At 44.1% G+C, this 18,564-nt stretch overlaps 1 protein-coding gene across 1 annotated transcript in view; it reads right to left on the bottom strand.

Moving 5' to 3' along the window:
• nuak1b (NUAK family, SNF1-like kinase, 1b) overlaps window positions 1-18,564 on the bottom strand; it is a 69,119-nt gene that overhangs the window by 20,642 nt on the left and 29,913 nt on the right. The window contains exon 3 of the mRNA XM_072562428.1: window positions 13,609-13,760. Coding sequence (XP_072418529.1) covers window positions 13,609-13,760 — 152 coding nt within the window. The remainder of the gene's footprint in view (window positions 1-13,608; window positions 13,761-18,564) is intronic.

Genomic DNA, 18,564 nt, shown 5'->3' with positions numbered 1-18,564 from the left:
GAAAGTGGGCAAAGAAGTTGCAGATGGAGTTCAATGTGGGAAAGTGTGAGGTCATGCACTTTGGTAGGAAGAATAGAGGCATGGACTGTTTTCTGATTAAGGAGAAAGTTCAGAAGTCTAAAGTGCAAAGAGACTTGGGAGTTCTAGTCTAGGATTCTTCCAAAGTAAACTTGCAGGTTGAGTCAGTAATTAGGGAGGCAAATGCAATGATGAGGTGGAGATGCCAGCATTGGACTGGGGTGGGCAAAGTTAAAATTCACCTGGTGTTGTGTGAAATGCAATGATGGCATTTATTTTGAGAGGACTTTAATATTAAAACAGGGATGTACTTCTGAGGCTCTGGTCAGACCACATTTGGTGCCACATGGGTAAGGAGAGAGGAAGGTGTCAGGTGGGTAAGGAGAGAAGAGGGTGCCAAGTGGGTAATAGCAGTAGAACGGCAGGTGGGTAAGGAAGGAGTAGAGCACGAGGTGATTAAGGAGGGAGTAGAGTGCCGGGGGGGGTAATGACGATGGAGCTGGTATTGAGGGACCAGGTGTGATTCTCCACCAGGTGGACGCCAAGAAATTTGGTGCTCTTCATGATCTCCACACGGAAGCCAGTGTCCAGCAGAAAATGCTCATTCCGTACCCTCCTGAAGTCACCAACCATCTCTTTCATTTTGTCCGCGTTCAGAGACAGGTTGTTGGCTCTGTTAGCCGCTGCACCTCCTCTCTGTATGCTGACTTGTCATTCTTGCTACTGAGACCCGCTGCGGTTGTGTCACCAGCGAATGTAATGATATGGTTTGAGCTGTGCATCACTGCACAGTCGTGTGTCAGCAGGGTGAACAGCAGTGGACTAAGCACACAGCCTGGGAGGGCCTCTGTACTCAGTGTGATGGAATTGGAGATGCTGTTCCCAATCCAGTCTAACTGACTGACTGGTGCCCCACTTCATTGGCAGGGTCCTAATGCTGTTGCTGGACTAGGTGGTGCCAGCAGTAAGGCTGTCCCCATTTTTCAGGAGCAGCAATGGAGGCCACGACCATCAGACCAGTACCAGTCTGGTCTGTGCAATCTCAGCTGTCTGGAGGAATGCCCAGCATTCCACAGAAGAAGGGCAATAGCCTTCTCCACTTTGCCAGTCTGAATGCCACCACCTTCTCTCTGTCAATGTACCCATTTCTCACCAAGGCTCATGCTCTACCCCTCTCACTACTGCCTGCCACATCTTCCCTCACTCACACTCTCTCACCTACCCCAACGCCTGCCCTCACTAACCCTCAGGTAAAAATAATGACTGCAGATGCTGGAAACCAGATTCTAGATTAGAGTGGTGCTGGAAGAGCACAGCAGTTCAGGCAGCATCCGAGGAGCAGTAAAATCGACGTTTCGGGCAAAAAGCCCTTGATCTCACTAACCCTCATGCCTTCTGCACCGCATATTCACTCATTCAGGACATCCCCCACGTGTCCCATCAGTAACATCTGTGCCACCCACTTTCATCTCCCATAACCTCTGCATCTCTTGCTCATTCAAGGAGGGAAACAGACCACCATGGGACAAATTGATTCAAGATGGTGGTGTGCTGTCTGTCATGCAGCTCCTCATTCCTCATGAGGACAGGATCCTGACTCTAACCACCCTGAGTGTGCCCTGAACTAGTATTGGAGACTTCCCATGACTTATTGTGCCAGGACCCCCTTGAGGAATACCTAAGGACCTTGACATACTGAGGCCTGCCAGGACAAGCTTCCTGGCTCTGTGTCTGCACTAAACAGCTGGTGTAAACAGCAGGAAGATGAGCCTGGTACCTCTGGCTGAGGGGACAAAGTACAAAATGGTGAGGCAAGGCAGGGATGGTGTGAGTATCCAGTCAGGCTCAGAGTGAGTGAGTGCTATGATGGTGAGTGAAGAGCCTGGAGATGCAGCCTGGTCCAGTCCACAAGCTGGGAGTGTGTCCGTGAGCACAGAGTCCTTTCTGTAGAATTACAATGGTAATTGTCAGTACAGCCTGAGATGCAGCAATGGAAAGGCAGAAGTGTCCCGTAAGTGAATTGCAGATGTATCGTGAAGGTGTTGAGAGGTTGGCACATGTCAGATGCCAATGTCTGTGGATGTGGGGTATGTCTGGCTACTGCTGATGGAGCATGTCCTGAGATGTTGGTGCCTAGGTTATAACACAGTGATCACAGCGTCATAGAGATGTACAGTACGGAAAAAGACCCTTCAGTCCAACTCATCCATGCTGACCAAATATCTTAACCTAATCTATTTCCATTTGCCAGCACTTGGCCATATTCCTCTAACCTCTTCCTATTGGCACACAGATCCAAATGCCTTTTAAATGTTGTAATTGTACCAGCCTCCACCACTTCCTCTGGCAGCTTAATCCATACACGTACCACCCTCTGCATGAAAATGTTGCCCCTCAGGTCCCTTTTATATCTTTCCCCTCTCACCCTAAACCTATGCCCTCTAGTTCTGGACTCCCTCACCCCAAGGAAAAGACCTTGTCTATTTATCCTATCCATGCCTCTCATGATTTTATAAACCTCTATAAGGTCACCCCTCAGCCCCCGACACTCCAGAGAAAACAACCCCAGCCTATTCAGCCTCTCCCTATAGCTCAAACTCTCCAACCCTGGCAACATCCTTCTAAATCTTTTCTGAACCCTTTCATGATTCACAACATCCTTCCAACAATAGGAAGGAGACCAGCACTGCACACAATATTCCAAACGTGGCCTAACCAATGTCCTGTACAGCCGCAACATGACCTGCCAACTCCTGTACTCAATGCTCTGACCAATACCAAATGCCTTTTTCACTATCCTATCTACCTGTGACTCTACTTTCAATGAACTATGAACATCTCTTTGTTCAGCAACACTCCCCAGGACCTTACAATTAAGTGTATAAGTTCTGCTCTGATTTGCCTTTCCAAAATTAAACTCCATCTGCCACTTCTCAGCCCATTGGCCCACCTAATCAAGATCCCATTGTAATCTGAGGTAACCTTCCGCTACACCTCCAATTTTGGTGTCATCTGCAAACTTACTAACTATACCTCTTATGCTCACATCCAAATCATTTATATAAATGACGAAAAACAGTGGACCCTGCACTGATCCTTGTGGCACACCACTGGTCACAGACCTCCAGTCTGAATGGCAACTCTCTACCATCACCTTTGAACCAGTTCTGTATCCAAGTGGCTACTTCTCCCTGTATTCAAGGAGATCTAACCTTGCTAACCAGTCTCCCAAAGGGAACCTTGTTGAACACCTGACTGAAGTCCAAATAGATCACGTCCACAGCTCTGCCCTCATCAATCGTCTTTGTTACTTCTTCAGAAAACTCATTCAGGTTTGAGAGACACAATTTCCCATGTTCAGTGCCATGTTGACTACCCCTAATCAATCCTTGCCTTTCCAAATACATGTACATCCTGTCCCTTAGGATTCCTGCCCACCACCCATATCAGGCTCACCGGTCTATAGTTACATTTGGAACAAACTTCAAGCTGAAGTCACTAAATACCTGCTCTGATTTCCATGTCAAGATTTCTTAATATGCAGCTTTTTTGGCATATTTGGTAAGCTGAATATCAATGAGACAGTTAATACGTTTATAATTTCTCCTTAATTGGAATCGTGCCACTGTGTGGTGAGAAACTTCTCTCAACGCTCAACTGATATTTAAAGATGCAGCAAGCAGTTCCCAACATTGAGATAGGTCTTTCCCCACTGGCCAGATTCTGGTACAAGTCTTGCCACAGCCCATGTTGCTCAGACCCCTGTGAGAGTCTGCCCAATGCATCTGCAGTCAGTCAGTGCTAGTGCTAGATTTGTCAAGCTGCGTTTCCAGCAGGTCAATGTGAAAGCTGAATAGATGAACCAGAGTGAACTACTGAATTTACAGTACTGTGTCAGGACAATCTTATTCAGTCTAAAGAATCTGAAAACAGATTGGATTGTAGGTAGTGATTCACACACTGTGATTTAATTAATCTTCAGGCTTCTTTTACTCTAAATAGTAAAGAGAGTCTCAACTCTTTTCAAAAGTGCAAACTCCCTGGAACATAGGAACAGGAGTAGGCCATTCATCCCCTTGAGCTTGTTCTGCCATTCAATGAGATTATGGCTAATAGCTGATTTGTTCCCTACATTCAAATACCTGTCTTTTGCCCATATCCTTTAATACCTTTGCTCAACACCAATTTATCTATTTCAGATTTAAAATTGGCAACAGATCCAGCATTAATCACTATTTGTGGAAGAGAGTTCCAAACATGTGAGGATGGCATGGTGGCTCAGTGGTTAGGGACCTGGACTCTATTCCAGTCTCAGAGTTTGGACATTCTCCCCGTGTCTGCATGGGTTTCCTCCGAATGCCTTGATTTCCTCCCATTGTCCAAAGATGTGCAGGTTAGGGTGGATTGGCCATGCTTAATTGTCTGTAGTATCCAGGGATGTGCTGACTCAGTTGATTAACCGTGAGAATGCAGGTTTACAGCGATAAGGTTGGGGGTGGGTCTAGCTGGGATGGTCTTGGAGGGTTAGTGTGGACTCAGTGGGCCAAATGGCCTGCTTCCACACTGTAGAGATTCTATGATCTATTACTCTTTGTGTGTGGAAGTGTGACAGTATTGAGAGATTACAGTGTAGTGTTACAATGTGTCTTTGGAACATTCAGGTAAATTTCCATGTATTCCTGGTCATAATTTCAAACCTTTGAGTTGATGTACCTAGCACATACGCAGTGAAATGTGTTGTGGGCCCTTAATGATCATGTGAACACTTTGTTTGATGTTTAATATCAGCACACAATAACACTTCAATAAGATCCAAGGATTAGTCTGAAATGCTGACTTCTGAAAAACTATCCACTATTCCACAGCTTCAGGACTCCTTCTAGGCAAACCTCAGGAAAAAAGTGATAGCACTGACAAGGAAGTGCATTAGAAGGAACCAACAAGGAAGGGATCTCTAACAGTGATGTTGTCTCCTTCAATCAGCAAAGAATACAGGCAGCTAATAGCAAGGTGGAAAGACTTAGCAGTGGCAACAAATTCAGACAGGTCACCCTCAGTTAACCCACACTGTGGAAAACAAGGCAGGGCCATATGCATTGTACACAAAATACAGTCATCTTCAAAATCAAAAGCAAACCAAGGGCAAGGACACCCTATTCATTTAAAATCTTATATCTGCCTGTGCTTCCTGCCAACAAAGCTTTATTTCCCGTGTCCACTTTCCATCTTAATCAATATGTACAATGTAAATTGCAAAGCAAAGTTGCCACACTTGCGGTGGAGCTGTGGCGATTATATTTCGCATTTCGCGATTTCTGTACAGCAGAACTCTGATTGTAACTCGTTTTATTACTTTGATACTCATCTGCTATTTAATTATAAATAATAGTATCTAGTCTTACCCTCTATCCCAATAATCAGACATGACTTGGACTCTCCCATTTCTAATGTCCCAGGAGATGAATTAGAATTTCTATATATATATTGACAATGCTCTACTATGCTTATATTCCCAGTGATTTTTGTACAGAAATGATGATCTCTTGTTTTCATTTGATTTCTCACTTGTAGTCCTTGACCAAATAGTCAACAGTATCATCAGAGATGGCAGCACAGTGGTGTTCAGTTGGGAGGGAGTTGCCCTGGGAGTCCTCAACATTGACTTGGATATCTTGAAGTCTCATGGCTTTGGGTTAAACATGGGCAAGGAAACCTCTTGCTGATTATTACATCCCGTACTCACTTGGTTGTTGAATCAGAACTCATCAATGTTGAACAATACTTGGAGAAAGCACAGAGGGTGGAAAGGTCACAAGTGTACTCTGATTGGGGGATTTCAATGTCCACCACCAACAGTGGCTTGGCAGTGGCATTACTGATCAAGCTGGTTGGGTCCTAAAGGACATAGCTGCTAGACTGGGTCTGCAGCAGGTGGTGAGGGAACCAACAAGGAAAAACATATTTGACTTCATCCTTACCAATTGGCCAGCTGCAGATGTATCCATGACAGTATTGGTAAAGGTTATCATCACACAGTCTTTGTGGAGACAAAGTCCAGCCTTCACATTGAGAGTATCCTCCATTGTGTTATATGGCACTATCACCGTTCTAAACGGGACAGACAGATCTAGCAACTCAAGACATCTATGAGGCACTGTGGGCCATCAATAGCAGCAGAATTGTACTCCAACACAATCTGCAACTTCATGGCTTGGCATATCCTCCACTTCACCATTTGCATCAAGCCAGGGAATCAACGCTGGTTCAACAGAGTGTAGGAGAGCATGCAAGGACCAGTACAGGCATACCTGAAGATGAAGTGTCAACCTGGTGAAGCTACCAAACAAGACTTACTTGCATGTCAAAAATCATAAGCAGCAAGTGACATACAGCACTAAGTGATCCTAAAACCAAGAAGTCAGATCTAAGATCTGTAGTTCTGCAACATCCAGCTGTGAATGGTGGTGGACCATTAAATGCTAGAGGAGGCGGCTCCACAAATACCCCCATCCTCAACGATGGAAGAGCCCATCACATCAATGTAAAAGATCAATCTTCAGCCAAGTGGATGATCTATCTTGGCCTTCTTCAGTGGTCTCCAGCATCATAGATACCAGACTTCAGCTAATTTGATTCACTCCATGTGAAGTCACGAAAACTGTTGGAGGCACTGGTTACTGCAAAGGTTATGAGCCCTAACAATATTCCTGCAGTAGTACTGAAAACCTGTGCTCAGAACTTGCTGTAGCTTCAGTCACACTGTTTCAGTACAATTGCAACACTGACATCGACCCAACAACATGGAAAGTTGCCCAAGCGCCTCTACCTGTGATAGGGTTAAGGCTAAGGTTAGGTTGTCCTGCCACCTTTAATGATTTATGTACATATTCACCCAGGTCTCTATTCCTGCACAACCTTAAGAATAATACATGTTCTTTTATTTTGTCTCATCGTACTCTTTATACCAAGGTCTATCACCTCTATTGGCTGCATTGAACTTCATCTGCCACTTACCCAACCCTCCCACCAACTTAGTCATTGTCCTTTCAGAGTTCCACACTGTCCTCTTCACAATTTACTATTCCTACAAGTTTTATGTCATCGCATCGAAGTTGTGGCTTTCATACCAAGAACTGAATCATTTACACACATCACAAAAAAAAACAGGGTCCCAACACTGACCCCTGGGGGAGTGCACTACAACTCTTCTTCCAGCCCAAACAAATTTCCTTCAACCATTAAGCTTTGTTTCCTATCCTCGGCCAATTTTGTATCCACATTGCTATTCTCCATTTTATTCCATGACCTAAAACTTTCCTCAAGTCTGTGTGTAGCACTGTATCAAATACCTTCTGAAAATCCGTACAAACCACATCAATAGTGTTACCCCCATTCAGCCTTTTCTTAACAAAAAAAAATCACACCTGGGAATCAATCCACAATTTTCCACATGACTATTGATTCTATCCTGAATAAATGCTTCTAGCCGTTTCCCCAAAGGTAAAGTTAAATTGACTGGCATGTAGTTGCTGAGCCAACCTTGTTTGAAAAAGGATATAATGTTTGCAATTCTCCTCCAAGTCCAAAGAGGACTGTGGCCAGAGCCCATACAATTCGCACCCTCACTTCCTTCAAATACTTGGATGTATCTCATCCAGTCCTGGTGTTGTCAACTTTAAGAATTAATAGTTTATCCCAAACTTCTGCCTTATCAATTTTGAACCTTTCTCATGGCAGAGTTTCCTCATAGTGGCCTGTCTCTGCCGCTTCCGGTTGTCAGTTCCAGCTGTCCGCTGTAGTGGCCAGTATATTGGATCCAGGTCGATGTGTTTGTTGATAGAGTTTGTGGATGAGTGCCATGCCTCTAGGAATTCCCTGGCTGTTCTCTGTTTGGCTTGCCCTATAAATGCCGGAGGAAACAGCACAGAAGCGCTTCACAGGAGGCTCCCAAGCACTGAGGATGTCACCTAGACAGGGGACGAAACGTTTGCAAGACAAATTCCCAGCTCGGCGAACAGAACCACAACAACGAGCACCCGAACTACAAATCTTCTCCCAAACTTTGAAATTAGTAAAGAAAATAAATTATTTGCTCTTATTCACAAACTAGCTCTGTTGCCTGTTCTTACAAAATCTCTTTTTCTTTGTGTTAGTTTAGAAATTTAAGTTTTTCAAAACTACTCAAGTTGAAACACAATCCCCAACGGCAGCTGCTGAACCACTAATCAATTCACAATGTTCCTGTGGCACCACTCTTTTACCTTTTCCTCCTCTCCTTTTATCTGGCCTCCTGCCTCTCTGTCCTGCACTATTAGCTGCTGAAAAATGTCTCTGGGTCCTCCTCTCTCCAAAGGATTTTATATGAGACGTTATATAAGGTAATGGTACTTAAGGAGTTAATTTTCATATATTGGCTCCACCCATCTTATTCATGTCACACTGTCTGTTGGCGGAAACAAGGGGTTCTACTCTAGCATTTGGATTGAGCAGATAGTTCTGTACCAGTTCCATAAGGTCCTAGTAATTATGCCTGACGAAATATAGTTGTCCTGATCGTTATCATCCAATGTACCTCTTGTTACCCAAGGACAGTACCTTTTCTGTAAATACTCTACTGTGGTGTACCATCTAGGAATCTAGACAGGCCTCAGACAAAGCATGATAAAGGAGAATTGGGCATGCAGAACTACCTTAAACAACCCTTCCCTAGCTCCACAAGAGATGGCAAATACCCCAAGGTACAAGTAGTCGTCATTTGGGAAAATGTCACTTAGGTATTGTAATGCAGATTTGATTCTCACCACAAGGCAGAGAAAACCAGAAGACCCAGAAAAAGAAATTCAAGCAAGTATTGAGAAACTGGAGTATTGTGTCCAGTTTTGGTCTCCTGACTTGAGGAAGGCAGATCAGAGGAGGATCATCAGATTGATTCCAGGGATGGCGTACAAGGAGCAGTTAAATAATTTGCTGTACTTGCTGGAGTTCAAAATAATGAGGGGAATGTGATTGAGGTACGTCAAATGCTAAAGGGGATTGATAAGGTGGATGTTGCACTGATGATCCCTTTGTGATCAAGTCTCAGACAAGAGGTCATTAATATAGAGTGAGAAGGGTCGGTTCAAAACTGAGATGAGGAGAAATTACTTCTCTCAGAGGGTTGCAAATCTGTGGAACTTATTTCCTAGAGTGCAGTGGAGATAGAATCAACCATTAGATACATTTATGATGAAAAGTGGGATAAAGGGAAATGGGGAGCACACAGGAAAGTGTTGTTGGGACCAAGATAAGACCCTCCATGATCAAGTTAAATGGCAGAGTGGGCTCAAAGGGAGGAATTGTCTATTCCTCCTCCTCATCCCTCTGTTCGGAGGGAATTTTCCACTTTAAGAGGGTTACTGCTTCAAGACGATACAGTTAGTGAAGCACGATTATCAACAGAGAGAATCAACAACAGCCATGGAAACAGAAAAAGACAAACTCAGCACTCGATTGGTAAGAAGTGCTGGGGCAATACTGTGGGCCAGAAAAAGAGAAAAGCGAGCCACACTTAGAAAATACAGAAGCCTTCGTGAGAAAGATTCCAGTATGGAGTAGCTAAAAGCTCCAGGAAGTAAAGCTAGAAAGCCTCAGAAGGAAGGAGAATAACTTGTAAAAAATGATGCAGAGACCTGAGAGTTAAGTAATAAAGTGTAAAGTGAGTACTCACCTCTCACAACGAGTATCGCCGCCAATGAGGTTAGAGTCCATGAGGTGTAGCTGCAATGAACAGTAGACGGGACAGGAAATAAATTTTGATCGAGGTTGCAGAAGAAATGTTCAATTCTCTGTCTTTTAAATTAGACACATCAATACCAGTGACAGAAATAGTGCTGAGTAAGCAGCTATCTTCCAGACTTTGGAGTGCAGGTTCATTGCTCCTTGAAAGTAGAATCGCAGGTGGATAGGATAGTGAAGACGACGTTTGGTATTCTTTCCTTTATTAATCAGAGTATTAAGTACAAGAGTTGGGAGGTCATGTTGCAGCTGTACAGGACATTGGTTAGGCCACTGTTGAAATATTGTGTGCAATTCTGGTCTCCTTCCTATCGGAAAGATGTTGTGAAACTTGAAAGAGTTCAGGAAAGACTTACAATGATGTTGCCAGGGTTGGAGGATTTAAGCTATAGGGAGACATTGAATAGGCTGGAGCTGTTTTACCTGGAGCATCAGATGCTGAGGGGTGACCTTATAGAGGTTTAGAAAATCATGAGGGGCATGGATAGGATAAATAGACAAAGTTTCTTCTCTGGGGTGGGGGAGTCCAGAACTAGAGGGCATAGGTTTAGGGTGAGAGGGGAAAGATATAAAAGAGACTTAAGGGGCAACCTTTTCACACAGAGAGTGGTACGTGAATGGAATGAGCTGCCAGAGGATGTGATGGAGACTGGTACAATTGCAACATTTAAAAGGCATCTGGATGGGTTTATGAATAGGAAGGATTTGGAGGGATATGGGCTGGGTGCTGGCAGGTGGGACTAGATTGGGTTAGGATATCTGGTTGGCATGGACAAGTTGGACCAAAGGATCTGGTTCCATGCTGTACATCCCTATGACTCTATGAACACAACTGTGACATAATACTGAAGGTTATGTAATTATTATTTGAAAACTTGGGTTCTAAAGTGATAGAACCATGCATACCTTAAGTTTGAGTGGTAATTCTAAGAAGGACAGTCATAATTTTACTCTGTCTTTGAATTCTGAATGTAGTATTGGGGTACGGTTGGATATTTGCTTACATGTGCTTAAATAACTGAATTTCAGTTGCTTTAGAAAACAGAGTAGAGAGAAAATATTAGTCTGTTGCGTAACAATCTGGTGACACAGAGAGACAGAACATTTCAGAAAGACAGCAGACAGAACTATTCAAGTGGTCAATGAGTGGACAGGTATTTCTTACAATGAAAGGCAAATCATTCAGAGAGAAAAGGCCTGTGCCTTCAGCAATACAGCTTAGCAGTCTCCATAACAGTCAGAGAAGAATGAAAGAAGTCCTGAGTGGCAGTAGAAGTCAGTAAGAGAAAACTTTCAGAAATAAAAGGCTTTTGTGTGTAAGAAAGGAAGACATTTGACAAGGCTGGTGAATACAGGAGTTCAAGGAGCACACATAAACGAGTAAGTGTGCTATGTTAGCACTTTGTTTAATGATTCCATGAAGAGACATTAAGTCAAGATGCTCATCAATTGAACATAAAAAGGAACAGTGTATGGCCACTTGGACACTTCAGTGAGGTTTGAATATCTGTAAATAAGAGGGAAAAGCTGCAGACGCTGGAAATCTGAAATAAGAACTGAAAGTTCTGGAGAAACTCAGCAGGTCTGACAGCATCTGTGGAGAGACAGAGTTAATATTCAAGTCTGATACGACTTCTTCAGAAATGTAAGGAGCAGAAAATGGTGCGCTATGTACCTTTGACAGATTGTGGAGGAGTAAGTGGAACAGATGGCATGGAGTCCAGTGCAAAAGAGAATGCTAATACTGATAAAGGAGTGATACAGACGTTAAATGAGTGTAAGTGATAGTTGGGAAAAGAAGAGAATGGGCCCAATTTGCTGAGAGCAAAGCTAACAAATCAGGACTGAAGATGAAAGGGGGGGAGGTTTGGGAGTAGGGTTGGATGGGATGGGATAAGGGAAGGGAGCTGTAATTGAACGGACACAGAGGTCATTCTCAAAAGATGATGAATTCAACTTTGAAACCTTGAGGCTTAAGGTGCCTATGTGGAAAATGAGGTGTCGTTCCCTGAGCTTGTGTTGTGCTTCATCAGAACATTGCAGCAGGCCCAGGACAGTAATGTTAGCATGACAGCAAGATGATCATTGACACAGATGGAGCAAGGGTTCTGCAAAGCTATCACCCAGTCTGCGATGGGCCTTGCCAATGTAATGGGGACCACAGTGTAAGTAGTGGGTATAGTAGATGAGACTGAGGGGTATTGGCAGTGAAGCAGAGGAATGGGCAAGTGTTACACCTTCTGTGATTGCATGGAAAGCTGCCATGCAGGAATAGGGAGATGACTGAGCAGGAAATGTTCTGAGTGGTGGACGAGTACATCTTGTAGGTGATACACACTGCTGCTGCTGAGCATTGGTGATGGAAAGTCTGATGAATGTGGTGCAAACCAAGCTGGTTGGTTTGTCCTGGATGGTGTGAAGCTTCTTGAGTGTCATTGGAGCTGCATCCAACCAGGTAAGTGAGAGTATTCCACCACACTCCTGACTTATGCCTTGTGGCTGGTGAACAGGTTTTGGGGAGTCAGGAGGTGACTTACTTGCTGCAGTATTCCTCGCCTTGGAAATCTCAAATGAGAGAGCAACTGCCTAATTTAGAAATCCAGGCTACTCCAAGAAACAAAGTATGTATTCCAATAGAGCTATTGTCTTCCAGAAAGAAAATTCAGGAAATTAAGGGTCTTCTAGATAAGGTAACAGATCAACATCTACAAGATCCAAACCCTCTGCAATGGATGTCCAAGAAAGGAAGAATTCTCCAGTGTAAAAATGATCCACAAATCAGAATAATCTCAATAGTTCTCCAACAACAGACCTACCATTCTTGTAAGTCCAAACAGAGTGTGTTATGAGAAAGTATGAAGTGCCAGCATTTGGGAAGCAGGTCAGGAATACTGTGAAGCAGACTGGGCCAACAGAATAGAAGACAGGGATCACTCTGAAGCAATTGGGATTACTGTGAAGTGGACTACAATCATGGTGAAGGAGACTGGCATCACTGTGAGGGAAACTGCATCACTGAGATGGACCAAAATTGCTGTGAAGCTGGCTATAACAGAAGGTGAGAGGCTAGGAATACTGATAGCGAGAAACTGACTTCTTGACTCCCTACCACCTACAAGACACAAATCAGGAATATTAACAGAACACTCCCTCCTTGCCTGGATGAATGCAGCTCCAATAACACTCACGAGGTCCAGGATAAAGCAGCCTGCTTGACTAGCACCACATTCATAAACACCCACTCCCTCTACCATCAATGCTCAATAGCAGTAGTATGTATTATCTACAACATGCAGAAATTCACCAAAGATCTCTAGACAGCACCTTCCAAACCCACAACTCCTGCCATTTAGAAGGAATAAATGAGAACACCTTCACCAGCAAATTCCTCTCCATGCCACTCACCATTGGAAATATATCACTGTTCCTTCAGTGGTGGTGGGTCAAAATCCTGGAACTCCCTCCTGAAGTGCATTGTGAGTTTACCTACAGCACATGGTCTGCAGTGGTTCAAGGCGGCAGCTCACTACCACCTTCTCAGGAGGCAACTAGGGACAGGCAATAAATGCTGGTCAGCATTTAAAAATTTGACTGGAACCTTACTTGAAGCAACAAAGCTTTCTCTACACAATGGGCGACAGGAGTTTAAAACTCATTTCACAAATAGCAATTGATCCTGATTCAATTGTTAATTTTAGAACTGAGATCAATAAGACTTTTGTTAATGAAATAGGTTAAAGAGCAAAGTTCAATATATGGATTTCTCTTGTTATTACTGCCTTCATGAAAACATCTATAATCTGCTGGTGTTCTTACCTTATGACAGTAGTGAATGGCATCCACGATCTGTCTGAAGAACATTCTGGTCTCCCTCTCACTTAACCTGTGCCTCTCACTGATGTAGTCATATAACTCGCCTTTGCTTGCACATTCCATCACTATCACCATTTTATCCTTGTTCTCAAAAACTGTTGAAACAATCAGAACAAGGTTTACTCCCACCAAAAATGATTCAATTTCAGACAAACACAGATATTTTTTTAAAAAATGCAATATTGAGTCAAATGCTAATGGCAATATGTCTGACACAAGGAGTTAGAACATAGAACAGTACAGCACAGAACAGGCCCTTCAGCCCACGATGTTGTGCCGACCATTGATCCTCATGTAAGGTAAACCTAATGTACAAACGCTCAAATGTCTGTGACCATATGCATGTCCAGCAGTCTCTTAAATATCCCCAATGACCTCACTTCCACACCTGCTGCTGGCAAAGCATTCCATGCTCTCACAACTCTCTGTGTAAAGAACCCGCCTCTGACATCTCCTCTATACTTTCCGCCAACCAGCTTAAAACTATGACTCCTCATGTTAACAATTTCTGCCCTGGGAAAAAGTCTCTGGCTATCAACTCTATCCATGCCTCTCATTATCTTGTACACCTCAATTAGGTCCCCTCTCCTCCTTTTTTTCAATGAAAAAAGTCCGAGCTCAGTCAACCTCTCTTCATAAGATAAGCCCTCCATTCCAGGCAGCATCTTGGTAAACCTCCTCTGAATTTTCTCCAAAACATCCACATCTTTCCTATAATAGGGCAACCAGAACTGGACGCAGTATTCCAAGTGTGGTCTAACCAAAGTTTTATAGAGCTGCAACAAAATCTCATGGCTCTTAAACTCAATCCCCCTGTTAATGAAAGCCAAAACACCATAAGCTTTCTTAACAACGCTGTCGACCTGGGTGGCGATTTTAAGGGATCTATGTACCTGCACACCAAGATCCCTCTGTTCCTCCACACTGCCAAGAATCCTATCCTTAATCCTGTACTCAGCTTTCAAACTCGACCTTCCAAAATGCATCACCTCGCATTTATCCAGGTTGAACTCCATCTGCCACCTCTCAGCCCATCTCTGCATCCTGTTAATGACACGCTGCAGCCTACAACAGTCCTCTATACGGTCAATGACACCTCCAACCTTTGTGTCGTCTATAAACTTGCTAATCCATCCTTCAATCTCCTCATCCAAGTCATTAATAAAGATTACAAAAAGAGTAGAGGCGCAAGAACAGAGCCCTGTGGGACACCACTCACCACTGACTTCCAGGCAGAATATTTTCCTTCCACTACCACTCGCTGTCTTCTGTCGACCAGCCAATTCTGTATCCAGACAGCTAAATTTCCCTGTATCCCATTCCTTCTGAACAAGCCGACAATGGGGAACCTTATCAAATGCCTTAATGAAGTCCATATACACCACATCCACCGCTCGACCCTCATCAACTTTTCTAGTCACATCCTCAAAGAACTCGATAAGGTTTGTGAGGCATGACCTGCCCCTCACAAAGCCGTGCTGACTGCCTTTAATCAAGCCATGCTCTTCAAGATGGTCATAACTCCTATCCCTCAGAATCCTTTCTAACACCTTGCAGATGACAGACGTGAAACTTACTGGTCTGTAAGTGCCTATTTCCCTATTTCCTTTCTTGAAGAGAGGAATTACATTTGCCTCCCTCCAGTCCTCAGGTATGACTCTGGTGGAGAGCGAGAATGAAAAGATCTTTGCAAGCGGCGAAGCAGTCACATTTCTCGCTTCCCAAAGCAGCCGAGGATAAATCTGGTCTGGCCCTGGGGACTTGTCAATTTTAATGTTTGTCAAAATTTTCAGCAGATCAGCTTCCTCTATCTCTATCCATTCCGGCATGCTTACCTGCTCCTCAGTGGTTTCATTCACTACAAGGTCCTTTTCTCTATTAAAGACAGAAGCAAAAAACTCATTTAGGGCATCCCCTACCTCCTCAGACTGATCAGCCTACCTGATCAGCCCTACTCTTTCTTTGATCATTCTCTTATTCCTCACATACATGTAAAATGCCTTTGGATTCCCCCAATCCTTCCTGTCAAGCCTTTTTCATGCCCCCTCCTGGCTCTCCCCAGACCATTTTTGAGCTCCTTCCTCGCCTGCCTGTAATCCTCTAGAGCTGAGCAAGACCCTTGCTTCCTCCATCTTACGTAAGCTGCCTTCTCTCTTTTGACGAGAAGTTCCTCCCCTCTCGTCATCCAAGGTTCCTTTATCTTACCCCTTCTTGCCTGTCTCAGAGGGACATATTTGTGCATCACTCGCAACAACTGTTCCTTAAACAGTCTCCACATGTCTATAGTGCCTTTACCATGGAACAATTGCTCCCAGTCCATGCTTCCCAACGCACATCTGATAGCATCATAGTTTCCTTTTCCCCAATTAAATATCCTCCCATTGTGCCTGCTTCTCTCCTTCTCCATAGCTATGTAGAATGTGAGACAGTTGTGGTCACTATCACCAAAATGCTCTCCCACTGCAAGATCTGACACCTGCCCCAGCTCATTGTTGAGCACCAAGTCCAAAATGGCCTCTCCCCTCATCGGCCTGTCAATGCACTGAGTTAGGAAACCCTCTTGAACACACCTTACAAAAACAGCTCCTTCCAAACCATCTGTTTGAAGGATGTTCCAATCAATATTGGGAAAGCTAAAGTCCCCCATTACAACAACCCTACTATATTCACACTTTTCCAAAATCTGCTGACCTATGCTTTCTTCAATCTCCCTGCTGCTATTGGGGGGGCCTGTAGTAACCCCTAAAGAGGTGACTGCTCCCTTATTGTTCCTAATTTCCACCCATACTGACTCATTAGGCAGACCCTCCTCGACAATGGAAGCTTCTGTAGCTGTGATACCCTCTCTGATTAGTAGTGCTACACCCTCCTCCTCTTCCCCCCCCCCCCATTCTTTTTAAATGCTCTAAACCCTGGAACATCCATCAACCATTCCTGCCCCTGAGAAACCCACGTCTCTGTTACGGCCACAACATCATAGCACCAGGTACTGATCCATGCTCTAAGCTCATCACTATTATTCCTGATACTCCTTGCATTAAAGCAAACACACTTTAACCGATCCCTTGGTTCTTTCCCAGGAAATTCCTTCCCATTGGCTGCGCTACCTCTTGCTATTGCCTCATCTCCATCAACTCTCACCAGTGGTATATAGCTCAGGTTCCCACCCTCCCGCCATACTGAACAACTCGAGCAAACCTTCCACCCAGGACATTGGTCCCTTTCCAGTTCAGGTGCAACCCGTCCTTCATGTACAGGTCCCACCTTCCCCAGAAGGCATCCCAATTATCTACATATCTGAAGCCCTCCGTCCTACACCAGCTGCGCAGCCACATGTTAAGCTGCGCCCGCTTCCTATTCCTCGCCTCACTATCTCGTGGCACCGGTAGTAAACCGGAGAACATTACTCTGTTTGTCCTGCTCTGCAGCTTCCACCCTAACTCCATGAAATCACTTTTTATATCCTCGATCCTTTTCCTGGCTATATCATTGGTGCCAATATGTAACACGATTTCTGGCTGTTCGCCCTCCCCTTTCAGAATCCTATACACTCGGTCAGAGATGTCCCGGACCCTGGCACAAAGGAGCAACAAACCTTCCGGGAATTCTGATCCTGACCACAAAATCTCCTGTCAATTTTCCTAACAATTGAGTCTCCTATCACTAGCGCTTTTCTATTCTGGCCCCTTCCCTTCTTTGCCACAGTGTCAGGCTCAGTGCCAGAGAACTAACAACAATGGCTTTCCTCTGGTAGGTCATTCCCCCCCAGCAGTATCCAAAACGATATACTTATTGCTGAGGGGAATGTCCACAGGGGATCTCTGCACTGTCTGTCTGTCGCCTTTCCTCCCCCTGAGTTAGAATAGATTTGTGTCATGATAATGGTAGGTTAGATTAGGATTATAGTTAAGATAAGGATTAAAGTTCAGGTTATAGAATCATAAAAATTCACCGTACAGAAGTAGGCCTTTCAGCCCATTCTGTTGACACCAACCAACTGGAGTAATCCAGTCCAATCTCAATGTTCAGTTCTTTGTGTTGTGCCAGTTACGACACTTCAAGTACATATGCAAGCATTTCTAAAACACGACAAGGGTTTCTGCCTCTACCAAAATGTCAGGCAGAGAAACATACCCACTACCAGTCCCCACTACCCTCTGAATGAAAACAGTTCCTCTCATTTCCCCTCAAATTCCCACTGAACCTCCTCCCTCTCCCCCAACTCCAAACTTGTCGCTGCCCACCCTATTCCAAACTGTCCTAAAATAAATCCTCATCCCATCCTCAACAAAGCCTGCACTGGTGTTCACTCAGGAGTCCCACCCACATGGATCCATGCACTGACTTGATCCCCTCAAGCCAGCCTGTGCCCCTCCCCACCAACACAGCCTATGATCTAGCACACCCCACAATCCGAACCAGTTTCTTGTCTGTCATACCTTATGATTCAATCCACCTCTTTTTTTCATTTACAAATGCTAATTTCAATCAATTCTTCCTTCCCAAAACACCCTTGCATCCAGAGCATTTTAAGAAGTTTTTTGTGCCTTTCTTCTTTAAAGATAGAACAAAATTAGTTGGTTAATTGCTCTGTCATTTCCTTGTTCTCCATTATTAATTCTCTTGTTCGATGCTTATAGAAGCTCTTACAGTCCACCTTTATGTTCCTTGCAAGTTTACTCATACTGTAATTTTCCCCTCTTAATCAATCTTCTTGCCCTCCTTTGTTGAATTGTAAACTGCTTTCAGTCCTCAGTTTTGTTACCTTTTCCAACTTTTGTATGTTTCCTCTTTGGATTGACTGTCCTTAATTTTTTTTCAAACCATGGTCGCTCCACCTTTTCTGTTGTGTCTTTGGTCGAAAAGCAGCATCTAACTGCTGAAGAGGCTTCATTTTCC

The sequence above is a fragment of the Chiloscyllium punctatum genome, chromosome 44, assembly GCF_047496795.1.
Source record: "Chiloscyllium punctatum isolate Juve2018m chromosome 44, sChiPun1.3, whole genome shotgun sequence".
In the NCBI taxonomy this organism is placed as follows: domain Eukaryota; kingdom Metazoa; phylum Chordata; class Chondrichthyes; order Orectolobiformes; family Hemiscylliidae; genus Chiloscyllium; species Chiloscyllium punctatum.
This window is presented reverse-complemented; position numbering and strand designations above follow the sequence as displayed.